This window comes from Botryllus schlosseri, chromosome 4 (assembly GCF_051294905.1).
Source record: "Botryllus schlosseri isolate E-star chromosome 4, Bs_hap1, whole genome shotgun sequence".
Classification (NCBI taxonomy): domain Eukaryota; kingdom Metazoa; phylum Chordata; class Ascidiacea; order Stolidobranchia; family Styelidae; genus Botryllus; species Botryllus schlosseri.
Window position 1 is genome coordinate 21,442,760 of NC_137239.1, and position 20,708 is coordinate 21,463,467.

The window sequence follows — 20,708 nt, forward strand, 5'->3', positions numbered from 1 at the left end:
GTTAGGGCGAAGAAGGGGTTTCGACCATTAAGTGGCCATTATATGGCCGAGATCATCCAATTGAGAGTGGACAATGGACATATTCTTCGATGTGCTATGAATAATGTTATACCCCGCATATAGACAATCTTGTCAACAGGAAACAGTTGTATCCTAGCAATTAAATCCGCTTTTCCTACTATTCATTAGTGCTATGGTGTATTAACAACGCCAATAACTGATAATGCCTGTACTCTTGACTAAAATAAGTCTTTCGGGATCAGGGTGATACGATCAGTAGCAAAAAACAAATTAGTGGTACGCGACCGGGAAACGTTTGGAGAAACACTGATTTACATGAACAGCTTTACAGTCAATCCTATGCTTGGACATAAAATCTTTGTAAAGGCTGTGTCTGGACGCCTACAATCTACAGGAAATAGCTCAATATTCGCAGTTAGACGGACGCAGATTATATTTCTCTGATGTCTCGAAGATTGCCGATATTTTACCACTAATAGCCGAGAGCCATACTTCTTTCAAAGTGTAATCATACTGTCTCGATATTATCGGCAAACAGATAATAATTTATCACTTGGGCGTGAGTGATATCTTTCTACTGCCTTCAGTGGTACTGGGAATAAGACTAGGGTTGCCATATCTCTGCGGCTCAAATTCCGTAAACTCTATATCGCCCACCAGCGGATTTTAAAATGTGTTATGAACACGTTGTCCGTCAATATGAGGTCACCCTCTTAAAGCTTTACCTATCGACTGTATGTGTAGAGTAGTGTAGTGTATACAGGAGTGGAACATAGGTCGTGAATTGGCTCATCCCTATTGTGAACTCTGGTCATTGATTTGTATTCTCATTTGGTCGGTAACAGGCTTCTTCGCGGGCCTGAACTTTTCCGGCAGGCCGTTTCCGGCCCGTGTGTTTGACTGCTCTGCTATACTGTTAGGTCATTGCATTTATGTGGTTTTGTGCTGTAACCAGGACCGAAACAACATTTTTTAGCCCCGTCCAGCCCCAAAACGCACTGATCATGGACCCACGATAGGGTAATCGATGCAATCTCTGAGGGGCTCACTATATGCATCTGGCTGTTAAACTTTGTGAATGAATTCTGTCAATAATGTTCGTTCATAGATATATTTAGGGTGGCATTTAGAGCAAATGGTGTTTCAAAACACTTTGCTGAAAACATGTTTGAAGCAGTGTTTGAAAATGCCTTAAAAATGAATAGCCTCCAACTTATGATTAGAGCGAGCGATCTCTTTGACATGATAAAATAAGTGAATTGTCGATAATGTCAAAATTTTGATTTTTTAGGTCTCTGTATTTTAGGTAAAAAAATCGCCCTATTACTTATAATTATGCCATAATTGTGCAAATACTTTCGAAAAACATGTAGTAGGAGCCTACGCACAATTAGCGCCCAATATGGTCGACGTATACGATGTGAGGTGGCTGGAACCCTCGAAATCGCCGTCGGTTCAATAGCATGTAGATATAGACTATTGGTACGGAGTGGGTGGTCTCTGACGACAATGATCGCCGACCGTAAAAGTGCTGTATGGCGATCTGATCCCGATTAAATATATTTTTGGTCTATTTATGACAGTAAGGGATCCTTTTTGTCGAAAGGGACATATTCACCCTATATTTTCAATTGTCAATGTTAATCCACAGTTACGTCACACTTAAGGATTCGTGACTTCATGGCTAAAAACAAAAAACAACAACAATGAAAACATGTTTTAAACAAGGGCCATGTTTTAAACATGTTTGTTTTAAATCGATTTTTGTTTTAAATGCAACCTAACATATAATATTAAGAAATATTACATCTCTCTCCGACCAAGTGTTCGGAGTTAGGGTAGAGCTGGTGGCGGATGATGACTTCGAAAATGCTGGGATCGTAATTGTACAACGAATGTCACACCACAGTGTCCTATATGGTGTCGACACAGGCAAATCTTACGTCTCAGTGAAATTGTATCACGTCACGATTTCCATTTGGCTATAGGCAATTTGACGGTCACTTTTGACCGGCTTGCCGAGCATTAAATTTGGTAAAACGGATATCAATCGAAAGCTGACTCTGCACTGATTACGAAAATATAAATTTTATTCCGCTCGTGGCCCTGGAACCCCCACAATCAGCCTCGAATTTTTCATTGTTATGGAGATTGGCATTGGGACGCAACAATGCTGTCTGGCTCTTTTTCTCTTGAGCTACTCTCTCGTTTCGCCAGACAGCATTGTTGCGTCCCAATACCAATCTCCATAACAATGAAAAATTCTAGGCTGATTATGGGGGTTCCAGGGCCACGAGCCTGTAGCCAAATGGAAATTGTGACGTGATACAATTTCACTGAGGCGTGAGATTTGCCTGTGTCGACACCATATAGGACACAATGGTCACACGATTGATACGAATATAACTATTTATGAGCCGAAAAGACGGCAGGTTGTAGATCCGGTGGTTTCCAACCTTTTCTTGTCGCGACACCATTTTCAATTTGAAAATGTTCCGTGGTCCAGCACATTTGATAAGCTAACTACTAAAAAAGGTCATCACCTTTGGCCAGACTTACTCACGGCCTATTTTGGAAGCTGATTACGACATCATATTAAATTCAATATATATATGTGACACCAAATCGCACACGAGTATAGCGAGTAGCATAGCGAGCGCAAGTAGCATACATCCGCTTAAAACTAATATTGTTCGTGTTGATTGACGATTTTTTTAGTTTTTACTTCAAGCCTTCAAAATTTCGGACATTAAGGCATATTTGAGACTTTCTCCAGGCCGCAGTTTGAACAGTAAAATTCCGGACATGACCGAAAAATTCCGGACGTATGGCAGAGTAAAGTAGACAGGAAGGCATGAAGTGAATCGGAATTGGCACGCCATATGTTCGTATTGACACTTCACTGAAAACATTTTGCAATAGTTTCTGTGCCCACGAACCAGAAACCTTTCGCGGAGGATTTCCCAGACTTGTTTACGCCGTCGTCCACTGAGAAGAATTTTAAAAGTTCATTTACCCCCGCTCCATTTCTTTCAATGTTTCGAAAGAATTAAGGGATGTTAATTTAATTAGCAAAAGTGGTTTATACAGTAATGGTAGTTAGAATGATATAATTATATGTGTAAAGATGGTGCTGTCAACTTTAGTCAGCACCGTGGAACATAAAACACATGGTGGTTTACGCACTCCTTAGTCCTGTTGTTATGCATAGCAAAGCTTTAGAAAACTTTCATCATAGTTCCTTCTTTTAGTAGGGTGCTGATTTTGAATTATAATCCGAAAGTTAAACAAACAAAATAAATTTAGGGCCGAGAAATAGTTCATTGCTGTTCTACTACTTTTATTAAATTATGATTATTCTTTTCATCTCGAAAAATGCCCATATTTTCATAGCAGAGATTCTTAAACTTTATTAACCTGCCGAAAACTATGAAATCAGTGTGACTTCTGTCGTTTCCTTGCATACCCGTTCAGACATGCGAGGCTTCACCTTGAGAAGTGTCATCGTATTGTTCGGTCGAAACGCAACAGCGTGATACCAATTAATCGGAAATGAGCTTATATATATTGGAGATCAAATTGGAATTTCAGATGGACGTTGTTTTAATTTCGAACCACAACGTCCTCTTCGTATACGCCACTGTGACACCACCCAGACAGTCACGATTCGACTATACTGATCGGGACTAACTAGCTGCAACCAATAATGCAACTAAGATGGGCGCGCCACCACCAGTTTATCAAGTCTATTGTTAAAATTCCAACAAATAATTCGCTTCACACCTAAGAAAATTTTCGATTCAATGTATTAGCATAATCTAGCTTTGGTGAGAAATTATTATCATGATATAGAATAGGCCTACGTTATATACACCATATTCGACTATAAACCTCAGATATCTGTTTTCGCACATGGGCGCCAACGCCCGCTAATCCCCCTCACTGAGTGCGCCTCTTCGAATCAGATCTGCAAACAGAGTCACGACAATCCACTAAGCCTTTAATGCAGGTACTCTGTGGCATGTCACCTCACGTTACATATTATCCGCTCCTGTGCATTTCATTGCCCAGGTCAAATTGTCTCGCCTATACAGCACAGCGCTTGCGCCTTATCTGTACCTGGATTCGAGAAAGTTCAAATGTACAAGAGAGATGATGTGCCACGACATGATGTTCGTAATCGCTTGCAAGAAAAACGGGAGGGAGATATTCGAATCTGCCTTCACTTCAATGACGGCGGGTGTATAGGATTGTGACTTACGTTTGGTCGGATATCGCTGCTAATGTATGTACGACTTCAAAGTCAATAATGAATGTGATTGAATATTTATACCCGGTGCTCTACGTGTTGATCATGATGAATGGACGTGCTGGTAAGTTATAAATTTGGTATAAATCTAAGCCTATATACTTGAGCCTTTATAGGTGAAGACAAACGTAATGTTAATTGAACTCATATCCGCCAGCGCAATTGACGATACACACCTACGAGAACTCGGTTTTGTCTCATACTATCTCAGGCAAACGACTAAGATGTTTGCATCTTTGTAGACTTTATTTATCAATGTCACTTAATTAAACCGTTGTAATTTCAAACTGCATATACAATTTAAGGCTGTCAAAGCGGCCCGTGATGCCCTCCAATTCGCTTTAGATATTTTGAAGACACGATAGACGCAATGAAAAATAGCACCATCACTCCATCTTGAATGTGAACCGAGATTCCCCATTCCAAGATGTATAGCATGTTTCGTTTTACCTGGAATGAAATATCCTCTTATACGATCCGTCGACCGCGATGACCCTACGAGCAGATCATAATTCATTGATGAGTTTCATATACAATCCTTTCGATTAGTTTTCTCGGCGATTGATGAATCCGGTCAAGGGCAAAGACCTCAAACCCTTTCCACCGCGTGACAATGCTTTAATAATTTAATATATATCAATTATAAGATGTCATCGTCTTGTCTTTCGATATGCCTGTGTCTATACACGAAATTTACTCTCTCTAAATGTCTTCGTATATTGGCTTTTAATTTAATAGCACTCATTATGATCATCATGTTGACGTAGATGCCAAACTCATACAGTGAAGATTACAATTACAAATAAAATCGAAAATGTATAGTTTTCATTGACTCTGAGTTTGTATTATACCGTTCATAATCACCGCGCAGTGTCTATTTTACTGTATCTCTCCTATATAGTGCGAAGTGACGATGCTGGATCAGGCTTCGAAAAACTTTCGGTCACTTTCCACGGCAGATTGAGGATTCTGTCTGAAATATTCTCAGCGGAGTTGACGAATGAAAGAGCGGGAGCTTTTCTGTCACTGAAAGATGTCTTTGAAGAAACGGCAAGTCATTCGACTTTTTATTTTGCAACGTGAAGCTGTAAGTTTACAATCATGAGGGATACGGGGCGTTTTGGTTTCAGATAAATCGCGCGGTGGCTGACAGACTCGCAAAGCTATCTGTGACGTACGAAGAAGTCAGTTCAAAGGTCATGCGTTTCAGTAACGGGAGTGTAGTGGTGACGTTTCAGATGACCGTATCTAAAACACCGATGGAGTCATATGACCTAACGGCGATATTGGAAGGAATAACAGCGGATAAAAGACTAGGTTCATTCGCAGTTGAACCAATTGAAGGTATGCACCTACAGCAAAGTTGACAGGGCAATTTCGTCATCTTTTCTTTTCAACATTGAAATCAAAAGACATCGACGAATGTGCCACGGAAAACACTGTATGCAGCGAATTCGCAAATTGCGAAAACTTTTTCGGGGGATATCGGTGTTCCTGCGGTGTGGAATACCTGGATAGATTCGGTGATGGCACTCTTTGTGGTAAGAAACGTGTTCTGCTGGTCGATGTACTTCGCATAGTTGCCTCATTAGAACGGAAATTAGTCGAAAATATCGCCCTGTTACGGGCCGGAGTTAGGTGATGCTGCGAAGACATTTTCAATATCAATCACGACAGCTTATATGCAGGTTTATGGATTCGACTGTCTTTAGCCTCGCCTCCCAAACTCCACAGAAAGGGCTACCTTACAAAAGAATGGGTCTTGACTGGACTATGGTGTGCGTCGGCATGTGTAAAATGACCGTATATGAACGGGGAACGTAACAATCGAGTCTTCTTGTCAGCTGAAAATTCCGGGACTATAAATGCATGTGTGGAAAATAAGTCTATTTACCAGATTTCCACCATGAAGTAAGATGCGAATCAGGCTCTCAGTAGGCTGCATCTAGATCAGTGATTATTAACATTTGCCAACCTGCGGAACACTTACGCTGATCAGCAAGTCTTCGCGGAGCCCAATATTCTGGTGAGACATAAAAAGGAAAAGATACCATGGGGGCATATGCGCTACCACAATACACATATCATACATTACTATAGAATAATAGTGCACAAAAAGAACAGTGCACCAACAGAGTGTTAAAAGAAAAAATACCGATAAAGTATAATTTTCATGCAAATTGAAAACGTTATAATGTATGAGTGCAGAGTTTGTGTCTAGACCTCCACGGAACCCTGAGATTAACTTACAGAACCCTTCGTATTCCGTGGAACAACGGTTATGAATGACTGATTTAGATGCCAAATTTTGCTTTCATAATCGTCCCAATGGGTGAAAATAGAGTAAATTATATCAATCCGTATGGTGGTATATCGCAGAAGTGTAGCGGATTCTGTTTACGGGCCAACCACCTTTCCAGTCACCTTGGATACAGGTGCAAACAATACTTTCTACTACATTATCTTGCTTTTACACCCATCTTAACGGCGGAAATGAGACAAATAACCTATCTATATGGAGATATATCGCTGCGGTGGAAATTATACTTATCACTTGTACCGCATTTGACGCCGTCTTGGGGAGGCACATGGAAGCATGACCCCTTTCACCCCCGAGATATATCTCCATACGAATAAACGTATTTGACTCGTTTCCACCCAGTGGGCAGGGCGTGAATGCAATTGTACCACAAAGCCCTCTTTACCTAATTTGCACCGTACGTTATGGTTTTAATCGGCGAAATACACGATCTTCGTGTGCCATACTGTATCCGCACAATTAATAGATGCTCGTGGTGCCGAATTAACACATTTCGAGTTATTTTAGAGATGCCGGTTTCAGTGGAATGTGGTCCCAGAAGGATCAAGTTATCAGTACTGGAGGATTACATAAAAAGTATATTAAATTTGTGTCGCACTGAATTACGTTTGAGAAGCCTCAAATGCGTCGCCAAATTCAACGGCACGGCGAAAGCGTACGAATTCGTCTATGACATGTCATCCTGTGGCAGCCGTGTAAAGGTGCGACTTCGAAATGCAGAAAATAAGCTTGTATCATGTACTATGTCCATGCCGTGTTATTTCGGGCATTTCAGGAGCCAGATGCTAAAACTGCCAAAAATAAAAATTTGAAAATGCCAAAAATAAGCAATTTTTGGCATATGCCAAAAATAACACGGCCTGCCAAATAGTGTATTTCGTTCATGGTGTTGTCTTAACAGGACCGCGTTACAAGCGAGAAGAGCGTTTGTGAAAGACAGGTTTCTTAACCCGGGTCCAGCCCACCCATTAGGGGTGAAAGCATGGTGTCCTAAATGGTGTGGGCACAGCGTGATTGAACGGCTGACTGCATTTTGTTTACGTCATACTTTCCATTTGTCCTAAGGCAATTTTACGGCCATTTTTGACCGGCTTGTCGAGCGCTAAATTTGATAAAACGGGTATCAATGAGAACCTGCCGCAGTACTGATAATTAAAATATAAATTATATTCTGCTCATGGAACTGGAACCTCCAAAATCAACCACGATTTTTGCATTGTGATCGAGTTGAACGGTGTGACGCAACAAACTGTCTGGCTATTTCTGAGCTGCATAGTGTCGTTTTGCCAGAGAGTCTTGTTGCGTCAATATTCTTAAACACGCTAACCTTCCTAGGACTCTTCCATGCGTGTTGGTAATATTGAAGCCACCTGAAGTGACAAAAGTTGTCCGAAAATATATAGATAGACTGAAGGAGAAATGATAGTCGGGCTACAAAATAGAATGTGTTGAGAGACAACACAGGAAACTCCTGGAAAAGGATCGGGAAGAAAATTCTTTCCGCGATGAGATCGATGGCACTGGCGAAGTGATCTCTTTTCATCATGCATGGAAGTCGGTTCGGCCCTCCAAAGATTTTGAAGCTCTGAAGACCTTTTGCAGATGACTGGCAACATTCTTTTACTCAACGGCTACTGTTGAAGCCGATATTTCCCAGATTCGCTGGGCTAGAAATGAATTTAGCTGAAACTCAGCTGACCTGAGTTTGGAAGCACTGTTACAGTGCATACGATTTAAGTCTATTCAACAGCTGTAACAATCGGCTGTTGAGCGTGTTTGTTAGGCTTTTCATTCTTTTTTTTTGCTCATTGGCACCGACTCCGATGGATACTGCACATTTTGTGGTTTCGTTTGATATTATTAACCTATGAAATCGTTTGGTCTTTTCTTCTTCCTATTGTTTGTTGGCACTGATTATACGTGGATGCTGCACATTTTGTGGTGTCTTTTGACAAACTAGCCCAAATAAAGGGTTTTTGTGACTAATTCGAGGCTGGAACTATCTATTTAGATAACGATGCCAAAACTGCCAAAAATAATCGAAAAATGCCAAAAATAAACTATTTTTGGCAGTTTTGACATATGCCAAAAATAACACGGCCTGACTATGTCCTATATCGATTGTACGTGCGACAATGACTTTGTTACGTCACTTTCAGAGTAACGACACTCACGTGACATACAGCAACATATTGAGAAATGTTCCAAAAAACGACAACGGGATAATCACTGGCGCTAATTTGGCTATCCCATTTTCATGCAGCTATCCGAAGAATCTCAACGCTTCATTCGGATTCCAGGTATATGCAAGATATTATTGATAAGAGATTGAGTGCACATTGTGCAATCAACATCACTGATGAGTGTGATGACTTTGTCCTGGAGAACTGTCATAAATTTTTGTTCATTGTGCCTTGCAAACGGACGGGGTGCTAACCGTGAAGCAAATGTTTAAACCCACGAGGTAATGAGATATTGCCATGTCACTCTCAGCCCATACCAGAAGCGGCTCAGTGCACACCCTTACATTACATTCTAATACTCTCTCATACTTCTTGGTCAATTCGCCTAGGGAGACGTCCCTTCCATCAATATACTCCCTCCGCCGGCCGCAGGCTTTTTCGAAATCGAATTCGACTTGTATGAAGATTCAACGTTTAAATCAATTGAAACAGGCAGACGATTCAAGGTAACCATCACCCTCAGTGATACCAATGGCCGTGACTTCTATTTAGCGGCGTCTCGCGTCGTTTTAGACTACTAACACCCTATATCTGCAAGCTGCACTAAGCTCCAGGGATCGTAGTCTTATCGTAATCTTCGAAGAGTGCTGGGCATCACCGTCGCAATCCTTTGATGACACGACCCGATATAACATCATTAGTAATGGGTCAGTGAACTGCAGTGTTACTTACTCGCTTGTAGAAACAATATATTTCTGTGTGCCACACATGTTGCAATATTATATATCGTAAGGACGCTATTATAGTAAAAATAGTTCGATTGGAATAGTATTTAGACAAGGTGATCCACTTCGCAATTAGGAATACATAGTTCCAACGAAAGGTAGCTTCTGCCTAGTATGAACACAATCATTTCTGCTTGTAAACCGTTAAGTTTGATTGCAGCGTTTATTTGAGTAACATAGGATCAGTGATTATTACAAAAGCATCTTGATATTTTCAACACCCAAGTCGTAAATTTACAGTCTCATCTCCATATCTAGTTATCTACTGAGCTTCCATAGCTTTACTTTCACATATAGTGTAAAATTCCAAAGCTCTTCATAATGACAATCATTTATTTATGAGCTTGTAATTCGCGATTCGATTCCTTGTCTGACATTTAATTACTGCCCTCTACAGATGTCCGAACGAAAGATTGCCAGGCGGTGCTGTCAACATTTTGAGAAACGGAAAGATAAAGTCGGCCAGATTGAGCGTTAAAGTATTTACTTTCATCGACGAATCCACGACTTACATCCATTGCTATCTGGCCGTTTGCTCCAAGTCGAACGATCTTTGCAAACCGGTATGCTTCAAGCATGATGAACCCATATGCTTTTCATACAACATATATTTGTATACTGCACAGTAGGGTGGTTCAAAAATAACCTTTTTTCCTGAATCTTGCAGGTTACTTGATTAAATCGTTAGGTTGCCTTAAAAAACGACGCACACCAAATTTGAATTCATTCCAACCAATATTCGCGGATTTCGTAGAGTTTGAAAATTTTGAATTTGCCTAAAAATGCAAAAAAAAAATTTTTCAAATTTTTCTGCCAACCCCATGAAATTGTTGCGCTGTCTTCGAAAACGATGCAAAACAAATTTGACTCAATTCGAAGCCGTAGAAGTGGAGTTATTTCAGTTTTTCTTTGATAATTCTGGGATTATCCTTGATTGGTGGACGCTGTACACTGTACGTACAGTGTACACGCAATGAATTGATCAGATGTGATGTATGCATTTATTATTACCTTATTATATTAGTATACAATAAAACTAAGGAATTGATACTATTGCATGTCGCAATGTATAGCAACTATAGATTTCAAAGTAATTTCCGCTCTCTTTCTTAGGAATGCCCCGTCAATAGAAAGCGTCGCCTTATTTCGGATATCTCAGGCGCCGTGTCGAGATCGCGCCGTCAGAGTTCCTTTGATAAGCACGAGAAGATCATCGGTCCCTTGTATCGAATTTCACCCGATGCACTGGGCGGCTTAGGTAAGATCGGCAGCAATTTTAATTGGTTTCACTGTGATTGGTGGCTGGCAATAGATATGGGTTTTGGAGTCAGATCTAAGTGGGCGACACGGTTTATAACTCAATTTCATCCTCTAAGGTTGGACTCAGAGTCGGCATTCAATATATATAAATAGGCATAACGGTAGGCCTATAATGTTGATACAAATTCGTAGCAGCCACAATGAAATTACAACGTTCCAATATTAGTACACTGGCAAGAGAACGATACCCCAAAGGCTAGTACAGTCCCGTGTCGCTACATTTGACATGTTCCGTACACAGCACATCTCGACCTAATTTTTTATTATAATATTCAATATCAACAATATTTACCGCTCACACTCCCACCACATTCCTTTCAAGCCATGTTCTAACTCGGTCCTTATCGCCGCCAAGGGAAAGATATCTATACCCATCTCTACCCAGCTATATATGCGCTAACGTTGCTGAATATTCGTTTTATTTCCACAGATACTGGTTTCTGGATACTGGTCTTCGCCTTGATCGTGGTTACTGTCATTCTTATAGGATTGCTAGTTTACATAATCACTAGATTACGATCCTCCGACAGCACTGTTATTGGAGTGAAGATGCGACCTCTGGAGGATAGCCCTGTGTATTATTGATGTTGTTTTATATTCGCATCGACATGTTCTTCCCCTGCTGGTGTTCAATTCTGATTTGCTGATTGATATAATAAAAGCACTCGCCTTGGTGGACGGGACCGGATGTTACTTTCTTTACAAATGGTAGCCTACGAAGAACATGACAACGGCTTCCATGAAAGCGCAATGGCTGCGATTGCAATGAATTTGTCCTGTCGTTATAGCGGATTTACCGCCTGATAATCACTTTAAATACGATATGCGTGTTGCAATAGATCTGGGTTGACAGCTGTGGCTTGTGATGTATAAGCTACGAGGCGAGGTAGAAATTAAATCTGTAGTATTTGCGACTTGAGTTCAATTTACAAAATATGCCGATCCATCCCTATAGCTGTGAGCGAACTCGTCAATTCCTTAGATAAGGGCTACCGCCTCGCTTGGCCCCGATATCTAGACAAATCTCGTCATACGGAGCCTGCATAGACAAATCGCCGTCATACGGAGCCTGCATATATACCTTTAGGCCATGTTCAAGTCAAGATGGCAGTATTAGAAATACAAAAAACAAGGGCCGTAGCGATGCAGGGACATTGGCTCATGCACTGGCCATGGCGACACGGATAATATCGGATATGCATAAAATGTGTCACTATACGTTTTTCAGGATGCTTCACCAACTCTGTGAATGTGGATAACCGTTGGATGAAACGATCGTGATAGCGTTTTGACGATGTGGTTTTAAGTGAAGATGTTTTGGCAGTCACCGCAATGTTGAACCCGCGCCACAAAATAGTGATACCGCTGTTGCAATCCAACAAAAACACCTGTGAAATACAGTTCTATGCCCTGTCACGCAGCTAGAGTAATAATATATAAACATAATAATTGAGAGGCAATTTGCCGGGCGTCCACATCAACTGAAACCACAGATGTGCATTCGACGATGCATTTATTATATATATATACATATTTGCTGTTTTTATGTACACTAAAACTAGGCAGTAAGAGTAACACAGTCATTAAAGGCCCGTATATAGCAACAAATTCAAGAAATGAGAGTCGAACAAAAGAACGAGACTATGCATGTGACACAATGTCAGCAGATAGGACTCAGCGAAGACGTCATAAAGTTGTCTTTCTACTCACAATACGCTCGAAAGCTACATCACATATCATTCTACGAAAATCAGATCGCTCAACCCAATTGTGGTTGATGTCATCACAGATAGGAACTGCAATTTTAGTCTGTAATAGAATGTTGTTCGTGATATATATACACCCCTACACCCTATTCATTGCTTCCTAACAGTGGGTTCCCGGAGAAGGCTTCAGGTGGAATACTAATATTCAATTAATTTTATGTATAAATATAAGGCAAAACGTTATCACCTAAACAGGATATACGTGCACCAATGTGTGAAACCAGGAACTCTGCAGTTTCAGTAAGTCTTTAATCAGCGTTTGCCTTCAATACTGTATATGATCTCGAATTGTCTTCTTCTGACGTTGTTATTAAACTATAATATAATATACATTCCAAGTTTCAGCAATAATATACGTCACATTCGCAGCAATTCGGCCATGGACGTAGCCTACATAAACGGATGTCAAAACCAGGGTATCCCAAACTGGAAAATATATTCAGTGTCGCGAAGCATTTATCATCGCTCTCACTGTCCGGATGTGAGACCAATTAGTTCACAGGATATTGTGAACCATACCAGCGGCTCAAGTTGGTTAAAATTTGAACTGTCATCCAAACTCCGTTGAGAAAGCGAACATTACGAAGTCACATTGCAAATTCTAACAAAGTAGGATACAGCGAAGAGGGTTGCGATTGAAGGAGCAATAACATTCACAGTTGAATTAATTGTTTTTAATACATTTCACGACTATATCGCGTTAAAAACACACGTATATCATTCAACAAATCGTGCAGTATTGATCACGGTGAGATTGATCATTTTAAAGGTCACTGTGCTGTGTGTTTCTGGCTTGCATAGGTGACTTACACTTACGTGTGCCAACTAGTAAGTCACTGGTAACTGCTGGGCTGCGTAGATCTTCACCGAGAAAGATATACTTAATAATTTCTGATGTACAGTACATCATAGCAAGCTTGACGTTTTTAGGGAGCACATTGTTGTTGAGGGTGTGGCTTTGGCGTCAAGTTTAAGAATTAGGGGTTGATGAACTTGAAAATTTTATGCTAGCGGTCGGATACTAAAGAAGGTTCGAAACCACCAGTCTAATTGAAAATGAAGTGAGTTGAGGAAATTTGAATATGTAGTATGTAATGTCAATAATCTAATTTCTTCTGGAAATGCGAGATGGACAGTCGTCATACAATACGGATTGGTTAACATATCCAGTATTGTAGTGAGTCGCATGGTCTGGCGAGCGACTGGACTTGGGCCATCCGCGGCTGTTCTGCCTTCTTCGCCAAGCGACGAGAGCAATGACCGCAACGGCAACGACGACGCCTACGACCGCCCCCACAGCTGCTCCGCTGGAAGAGGCGGGTTCTTCACTTGTTTCGGCATCGGCTTGCTCTGTAAGATCTGAAAGCATCGGCTCTATGCGTAAATCTAGTGGTACACGAAGTCATTTCCGGTGGTACGCAAAATGTGAATTTCTTTTTGAGTAAAATTACAGTTTAGATCAGCTTGTCCAAAGGAATCAATGGCAACTATCATATAAAATTTTGTCTTGTTGGTGTGTGTGATGAATATTCAGGGACGGATGACCTCGTGGGCCGTATTTGGTATGTAATTTCCCGACTGACTTATTTACTAATCCACCCATGCTAATAACCATGTATAGATTTGGACTCAAGTTGAGATTGTCGTTGATTTGTTGGTACGAAACGAAATCATAGAGCTTCGAGGTGGTAAGTGGTAAGAAAAAAGGCTGTGCTGTACGGTGTGACAATCCAAGACAACATACTTGTTCCAACTGTATTATTTACGACCCGTCAGCACAGTGTAGTAATAATGCTTAAGTATATAGCTAGAGTCCTGTTTGATATCTGTCCCTACAAGTCGTATATTGTAACATATAGTTACCGTTCACTTGCTTCTCCGCGACTGATATTGGTCCAACCCTCAACCAGTTATTGATATTCTTCCCCAAGCCAGATACATCCAGTTGCCTTGGACAGGTCTGAACAAAAATTAATAAAATGTATCAGCAATCAGCAGTAACCTTGTGACTTATCATTCTCCCGATGTAGGCTATATCATTCTTCCATTTTTGCATAATATTAATAAGTGCTATATAATCAATGAGCATGTAGTTAGGATACATAAGGTCTTGATGTGGAAAGGGTCATAATCTTTCCCCTAACAAAACAAGATGAGTAAAGGTATAACATATTCGGAGCGTGATTGATCTTAGATTAGATGAAAATTTCCGTTTGACCACAACGTTGTTCGCACTATCAACATTCACCAGCAGCTCTCTTGAATCATGGTATTTCATTTGTATCCAATATGTCACACCATCACACTAGACATCTATATATAATTTTCAAGGATATCACACAATAATATATTACCTCTACGCACACTTGATCACAAAGTGTGACGTCACAGTGTAAGTAAAACGCGCTGGATCCTTGACCAACTGTTTTTAGGGTAAAAGACGCATCGGTTGCATTTCCACTTTTCAGATCTGATACGTGTTTTCCTGGACACCTGAAAAAACGGACGGAAATTTCTCATCATCGGGAATGAAAACCTTTCTATCGGATTCAGGGAGCACATCTTACTTATACTTGCGCTGCTTAGTAGTCGAATTACTTCGTTACAATGAGCTGATGTGCCTACGATATATGCACGCCATACACTGCGTATAAGTGACGTAGGTCGGTAATAGCTGTGTATTTACCAGATTTAAACCATGGTGTGTGATCTAGGTTAAGCTGCGGGTGCTTTTGGACGTAGCTCGGCACTTCGGCACACAATAGGTTGCGAGCTCGAGTCCGAACGAGGTCGACTCAAGAATTCTTAACTATATGTGTTGGAGGTTTATCTAAGTAGCCCCGTTCTCGTCATGTTGTCCTCGTAAGCGGTGTCTTACAAAAATCCCAGAATTAAAGTAGGCTGTGCTACGAGTCGGCAGATCAGGAATCGTAATAAGAAATATCGACCTAATGTTACTGAGTAATTGAGCATAGTTGCAGTTACACCATGAATCCCAATGTAAACCATGGCCGTAGCCTGTAATTCATTGAAAATATCCCCACAGAAAGGATCAGCACTTACGAGTTGGTAATGAGCGCAACCACGCGGTCCTCGTCGTCTGGATCGTCCGTTCTAGTCTGCCAGCACCGCCGAAGTTTTAGATAACCCTGAACCACCGTCGCAGAGTGAACAGCCTGAAAAACACGATCGCGTTCAAAATCGAGAAAGAAAAACGCGTACGTGTTTTTTGGAGTTACCCGAACATATATGTTATCTCCGATTTCCACTATGTCGCCGTTCGTCAGCGGAGTTTGAAACGCGGAATCTTGGTAAACCGAGACGGTGACTTTGATGTTCCCGGATCCCGATGCGCTGTTTACGATTGTAATACTCCTGCGAAGCGTAAATAACGTGAAAATCATTGCATGAAACACATAGAAGTGCATCAGTGATACTTTAGGTTTAGAGATGAGGTGTTTAAAATCAGGAACAGTTGCTAACAGATGTGGTCAGTAGCGAAGCGCCTCTATTTTTCGAAGTATTCGAGTAGGTTTTGTCTGCTTGCTCCATTTACTCAAATATTTATGTTTCTGACTACTTCTGATTCTACTTAAGAGTTTTTAGGCTGAAACACTCACAGTTTTTCGATTCGATTCAATCATGTTTATTGGTGAAACTGTTATGACGACTGGCTGAAATATCCTGTATGTATCACGTTATTGGAATATATTTTCGAATATTACACCAATTTGCAGCGTCCTTAGTCATTTTGCGTTAGAGGCGAAGATGCATCCTGCAATTTTCAAAGGGTCAACTTTTGACTGGCTACTAAAAGTATGAGACGTCTATACCAAATATACTGTTTGAAATTATACTTATTCGAGTATTTTTTTCAAATATTCTTTTTCTACCTGCACTTGAAGTATTTTTGACATGTCTTGGAAATCACTTCTTTTAATTTTAATTGTGTAGGAATATACGGCGTTACTGCTACTTCTACTTACGTACCGGCGATGGGGACTTTCTATGTTATATATATTCTTTTTCAATTGCGTTTCAAAAACAGTGTTCCTAACTCTAATTTAGTGTTGCTGTAAATACTTCCACTTCTGGTTACTGTAAAATTGATAAGTATTGAAGAGTGCAGGTTGCAGATATTCGGGGGGCAATCAGCTGTTGACATATATTTTGTAAAATATCAACGCGCTTGACAGGATCGCGAGTATTTCCACACTTACGCTTCCAAGTTGATCTGTGGAACGTCCGGCCTGTTTTCGTCATCTGTCGTACTGAAATTGGCCGGGAAGCTGCAAGATATGGCGAAGTACACGGCCGGTTGCGCTGCAACTATTCCGTTGTCCACGTTTGTGATATTGTTCGTGTAGCTGACTTCGCCGTTGACAAGAGCCTTGGAAAGTAGATGGCGAAAGTTGCAAGGATAACTCGAATGTTATACACAGACATGTTTCATTATTACCATTATTATTTTTCAATAGTAGTATTATCCCCACCTATTTATAGGTCTGCTGGTGCGCGGGGGTACTGGGTACCATTTCACAGGTAAAGAATATCCCATTTGACTTGGAAATATTGTTGACTAATACCAATATGTTATATCATATGGTTGATTTTGTAGTTGCATCAACACGCCTTTTATTAGACCAGTGGTTCCCAACCTTTTTTGACTCATCGCCCCCTTTTGAAGCTACACACCGATCATCGCCCCCCTAATATAGGGAAAATAAAAACAGCACTTCTTCAGCTCCCCAAACATAGGTCTTTGGCCCAATAGGGTGATAAACCAGACCCCCCTCAGCTATTGGGCCTTTTGTCGCTACATATCAGCTATACCCTATTTCATGTAGTGTTTGGTGAGTCACCGTACTTCTCGTAAACGCGCGAAGCGCGACAAATTTATATAATTCATGTTTGAATCTGTCAATATGATCGGGAATTGCATATATATTGCTATCAATCTTTTGTCCTCTTTCTGCTCGCGTAATCAGATTTACCGGTAGAGCTGAGTGTGGTGTGCTGGAAAAGGTAGGACCCCTAAATAATAATTAAACATCTTCGGGCGGAATCGTCGTTATGTTGACTTCGTTACATGGTGCTATTTTGTGACCTCCTATATCTGCTATGTCAGAAGATATGGAAATCGTCAAATCGTACCAAACTGAAAGACGCACATGATTTCAAATTGGTATTTCTGTACTGGCAAATATTTTTTTCCTTTCTGGGTGGCATTTGTCCTGTAGGGTTAAGGTCACCAGGACAGGAACATTCGACGCCAGCCATTGAGGCGCCTATGGACAATTAAACATATCTGTATATATATCGAAGTTTTCTGTCAGCACAAGGGCATTCCTTTTCGTCCAAGGCCTTCTCGCTGCTGATCGTTCTGGCAAACTTCTCGAAGTCGCATGATACATGGCTTCCAACTTCATATGTCTTGGTGCGTTGTGGCGCAGTAATGTGCGACGCCGAAGTCTACCATTGCCATAAATCATGCGTATTTTTGTTGGGTGACGGGTACCCCAAAATCAAGATATATGATATTATTAAATCGCGCGCAGCGCGAAAAATTGCTAAAATATTACTCTTTAATTATTGCTAATTCACGCAATTAATTTGGGCCCCCACCTCCAATTGGGGAGTTTGGGATGTGGAAGTTACGGTCTCGACTCCAATATAGCCGCTTTAACGCGCCATCGCCCCCCTACCGCCCCCTTCGTCCATTTTCGCCCCCCTATCGCCCCCTTCCTTATTTTCGCCCCCCTAGACCGCCAAATCGCCCCCTGGGGGGCGATATCGCCCACGTTGGGAACCACTGTATTAGACGATCAGTGGTTCTTAACCACCGGTCCGCCAGATGTATTAAATTTTTATACCCGAATTTCAAGATTAACGAAGTTGAAGGCTTGTTCATTAATAAAATTAATAAATCGTCAAATTTCTAACTGATTCACACCTTCGTGAGGTAACATTGGGCCTCGGTTAGACTTTAAGTTCAGGCCGTCTCTGGTGAGGACATGCGAGTTACCAGTAGGCCTACTAGATGACTCGGTAAATCACTCAATTTGCACGATCAATCGCTTTCGATTCATTCGTTTCATAGATGGCTATAGGTATCGGCTGTTGCCGGGTGTTTTCGTGCGGCTCATTGTTTTCGTAGTACGAGTGCTAGTAGTGGGAAGTGAGCAAGGTAGCACGACAAGGTGCTTGATCCGACTCCGAAACGCCCCTTCTCTCTATATTGCCGAAGAGAAGAATATTATTTCGAGTTGGCTTGGTCGGCTAATCCAGGGCCTTCGGCGCGAAATCTGTGGCACGGCGGCAACACATTTATCGGGGCAAGGCAATTTTACCTCGACTCAGCAGACTCACCACCATAAAATCACACGAATACCATCATGAACATATTTCATTACGATCAAAACTATCAAAATTGCACTCTCTGGTATCATACTAGCAACGAAAACGTTGCATACTCTACATTTTGTGATGGGTTAATTTCAACATTTGAAGATGCACCGGTCCGCCAGTAATTCTTTGAAATTTTATCGGTCCGCGAGGTGAATAACGCTGAGAACTACTGCCCTATATAATTATTGACAATTGGTTTAATATTGTGAATGTCTTGATAGTCCTTTACAAAATTAATCAATTAGCTTGTGTTGGCAGATGAAATTACCTTGAGGTGAAAAAGACTTTCATTGTTATAAGCACCATAACATGATTTTAATAATCAATAAAAATGGTGACAAACCGTGGGAATTAATTGAACGCACAAAGAACGGGTCATGTTTATAGGATTCTCTAACACCAGAATATGAACAAGACGACAGGAATTTATATAGCTTATATAGTCGAAAGCGCCTCTTGAACAGCTAGGAGAAATGATCTGCAGTTTCAGGATTAGCAGAATGATGATATAGAGCGGGGTATCTGAACAGCCAATTCTCGATAAATTAGCCTTTAGCCCATTAGTGACAGGAGCACAGACGGAACAGGTTTCGTGTATTGGTACATAAAAGAGACATTCCCATTGAGTGTGTACCTGTACAGTTTACACTGTACATTGTACAAAATGTACATGACTATATATATGCGTTTATTCATTAGATTGGGGGCTATACACCGATAAGTAATAATATATTGAATAAAAAAACCTTCCGTCTGCGTGCCATAGTTAGTACACCTACCGAAACAAAACCACAAGTCGACACCGATTCGTTAAAGACTAGCAAAGATCCATCGATGGTCCCTCCACATGACGAATCGAGTAAATGCAACGTATTTGGGTCCAGTCCTATCCGGTAAATGTAACTTGTGTACATGCTGGCTACCATTCTGTCGTAGTTGCAGCTCACGGGTTGAACAATTGGATTACCTATAATGAGAATGGCCCAGAGTTCGAAAATACGACATGCCTCAGAAAGCGGCATGCTATGATTACATCAATTCGTAATTCCAAACAATTCATAGAAGAAGCGGAGCTGAAATCTGACCCCACAGGTGCACCTGTTCCCCTCGATCAATTTATACGACGAAACGCTGTCACTACTAATGTCTCGTAGGTTATTCGTCAGGGTTATGTAGATAACTAGGAAAAAGGAAGACGAAAAAGACGTTGTCACGTCTACGACAATCATGCTTTTATACAGAACTAGTAATGTAATTATGGTTGGGCACAATGATTAGAGCACTTGCATCCGAATCGAGAAATAATTGAAATGATTCAATTCGAGAGGTAAGGCGCGATTTTGTTTCGAATTCTGAGCATATACGCCCCTTTTTCACTAAGACCCAATTCACCAATGATAGTTATAGTTTCGATTCCATTTCGCAGCACCGAAGCCTTGATAACTCGATTGGTCAGATCAATCTAATCTACAGCAGGAGTGTCAAACATATACGGCTCGCGGGCCTCATCTGGCCCGCTAGCTGATTTTATCCGGCTCGCGAAGCAATCCTGCGTATATTGAATCATGTTCATATTATCCAGCACATTTGTAACAA

General features: G+C 41.0%; 2 protein-coding genes across 2 annotated transcripts in view; one reads left to right on the plus strand and one right to left on the minus strand.

Moving 5' to 3' along the window:
- Positions 1–3,936: 3,936 nt before the first annotated feature.
- LOC145437416 (uromodulin-like 1) lies at positions 3,937–11,626 on the plus strand. The gene is made up of 11 exons (XM_080314671.1): positions 3,937–4,394; positions 5,232–5,380; positions 5,461–5,674; positions 5,743–5,871; positions 7,158–7,351; positions 8,810–8,950; positions 9,223–9,339; positions 9,407–9,540; positions 10,016–10,181; positions 10,732–10,876; positions 11,369–11,626. The coding sequence occupies exons 1-11, from the start codon at positions 4,331–4,333 to the stop codon at positions 11,521–11,523; spliced, it is 1,608 nt and encodes a 535-aa protein (XP_080170797.1). The 5' UTR covers positions 3,937–4,330; the 3' UTR covers positions 11,524–11,626.
- Positions 11,627–12,434: 808 nt separating this feature from the next.
- LOC145437414 (uncharacterized) overlaps positions 12,435–20,708 on the minus strand; it is a 35,644-nt gene continuing 27,370 nt past the window's right edge. The window contains exons 16-22 of the mRNA XM_080314669.1: positions 19,892–20,079; positions 16,925–17,094; positions 15,944–16,079; positions 15,768–15,880; positions 15,059–15,197; positions 14,568–14,664; positions 12,435–14,063 (exon numbers count right to left, since the gene is read on the minus strand). Coding sequence (XP_080170795.1) covers positions 13,810–14,063; positions 14,568–14,664; positions 15,059–15,197; positions 15,768–15,880; positions 15,944–16,079; positions 16,925–17,094; positions 19,892–20,079 — 1,097 coding nt within the window. The 3' untranslated portion in view covers positions 12,435–13,809. The remainder of the gene's footprint in view (positions 14,064–14,567; positions 14,665–15,058; positions 15,198–15,767; positions 15,881–15,943; positions 16,080–16,924; positions 17,095–19,891; positions 20,080–20,708) is intronic.

Coding starts and splice junctions, on each gene's coding strand:
- LOC145437416 (XM_080314671.1), top strand. CDS start 4,331: ATGAATGTGATTGAATATTTATACCCGGTGCTCTACGTGTTGATCATG. Junction 10,182..10,731: donor CGAACGATCTTTGCAAACCG/GTATGCTTCAAG, acceptor TCTCTTTCTTAG/GAATGCCCCGTCAATAGAAA. Junction 10,877..11,368: donor CGATGCACTGGGCGGCTTAG/GTAAGATCGGCA, acceptor TTATTTCCACAG/ATACTGGTTTCTGGATACTG.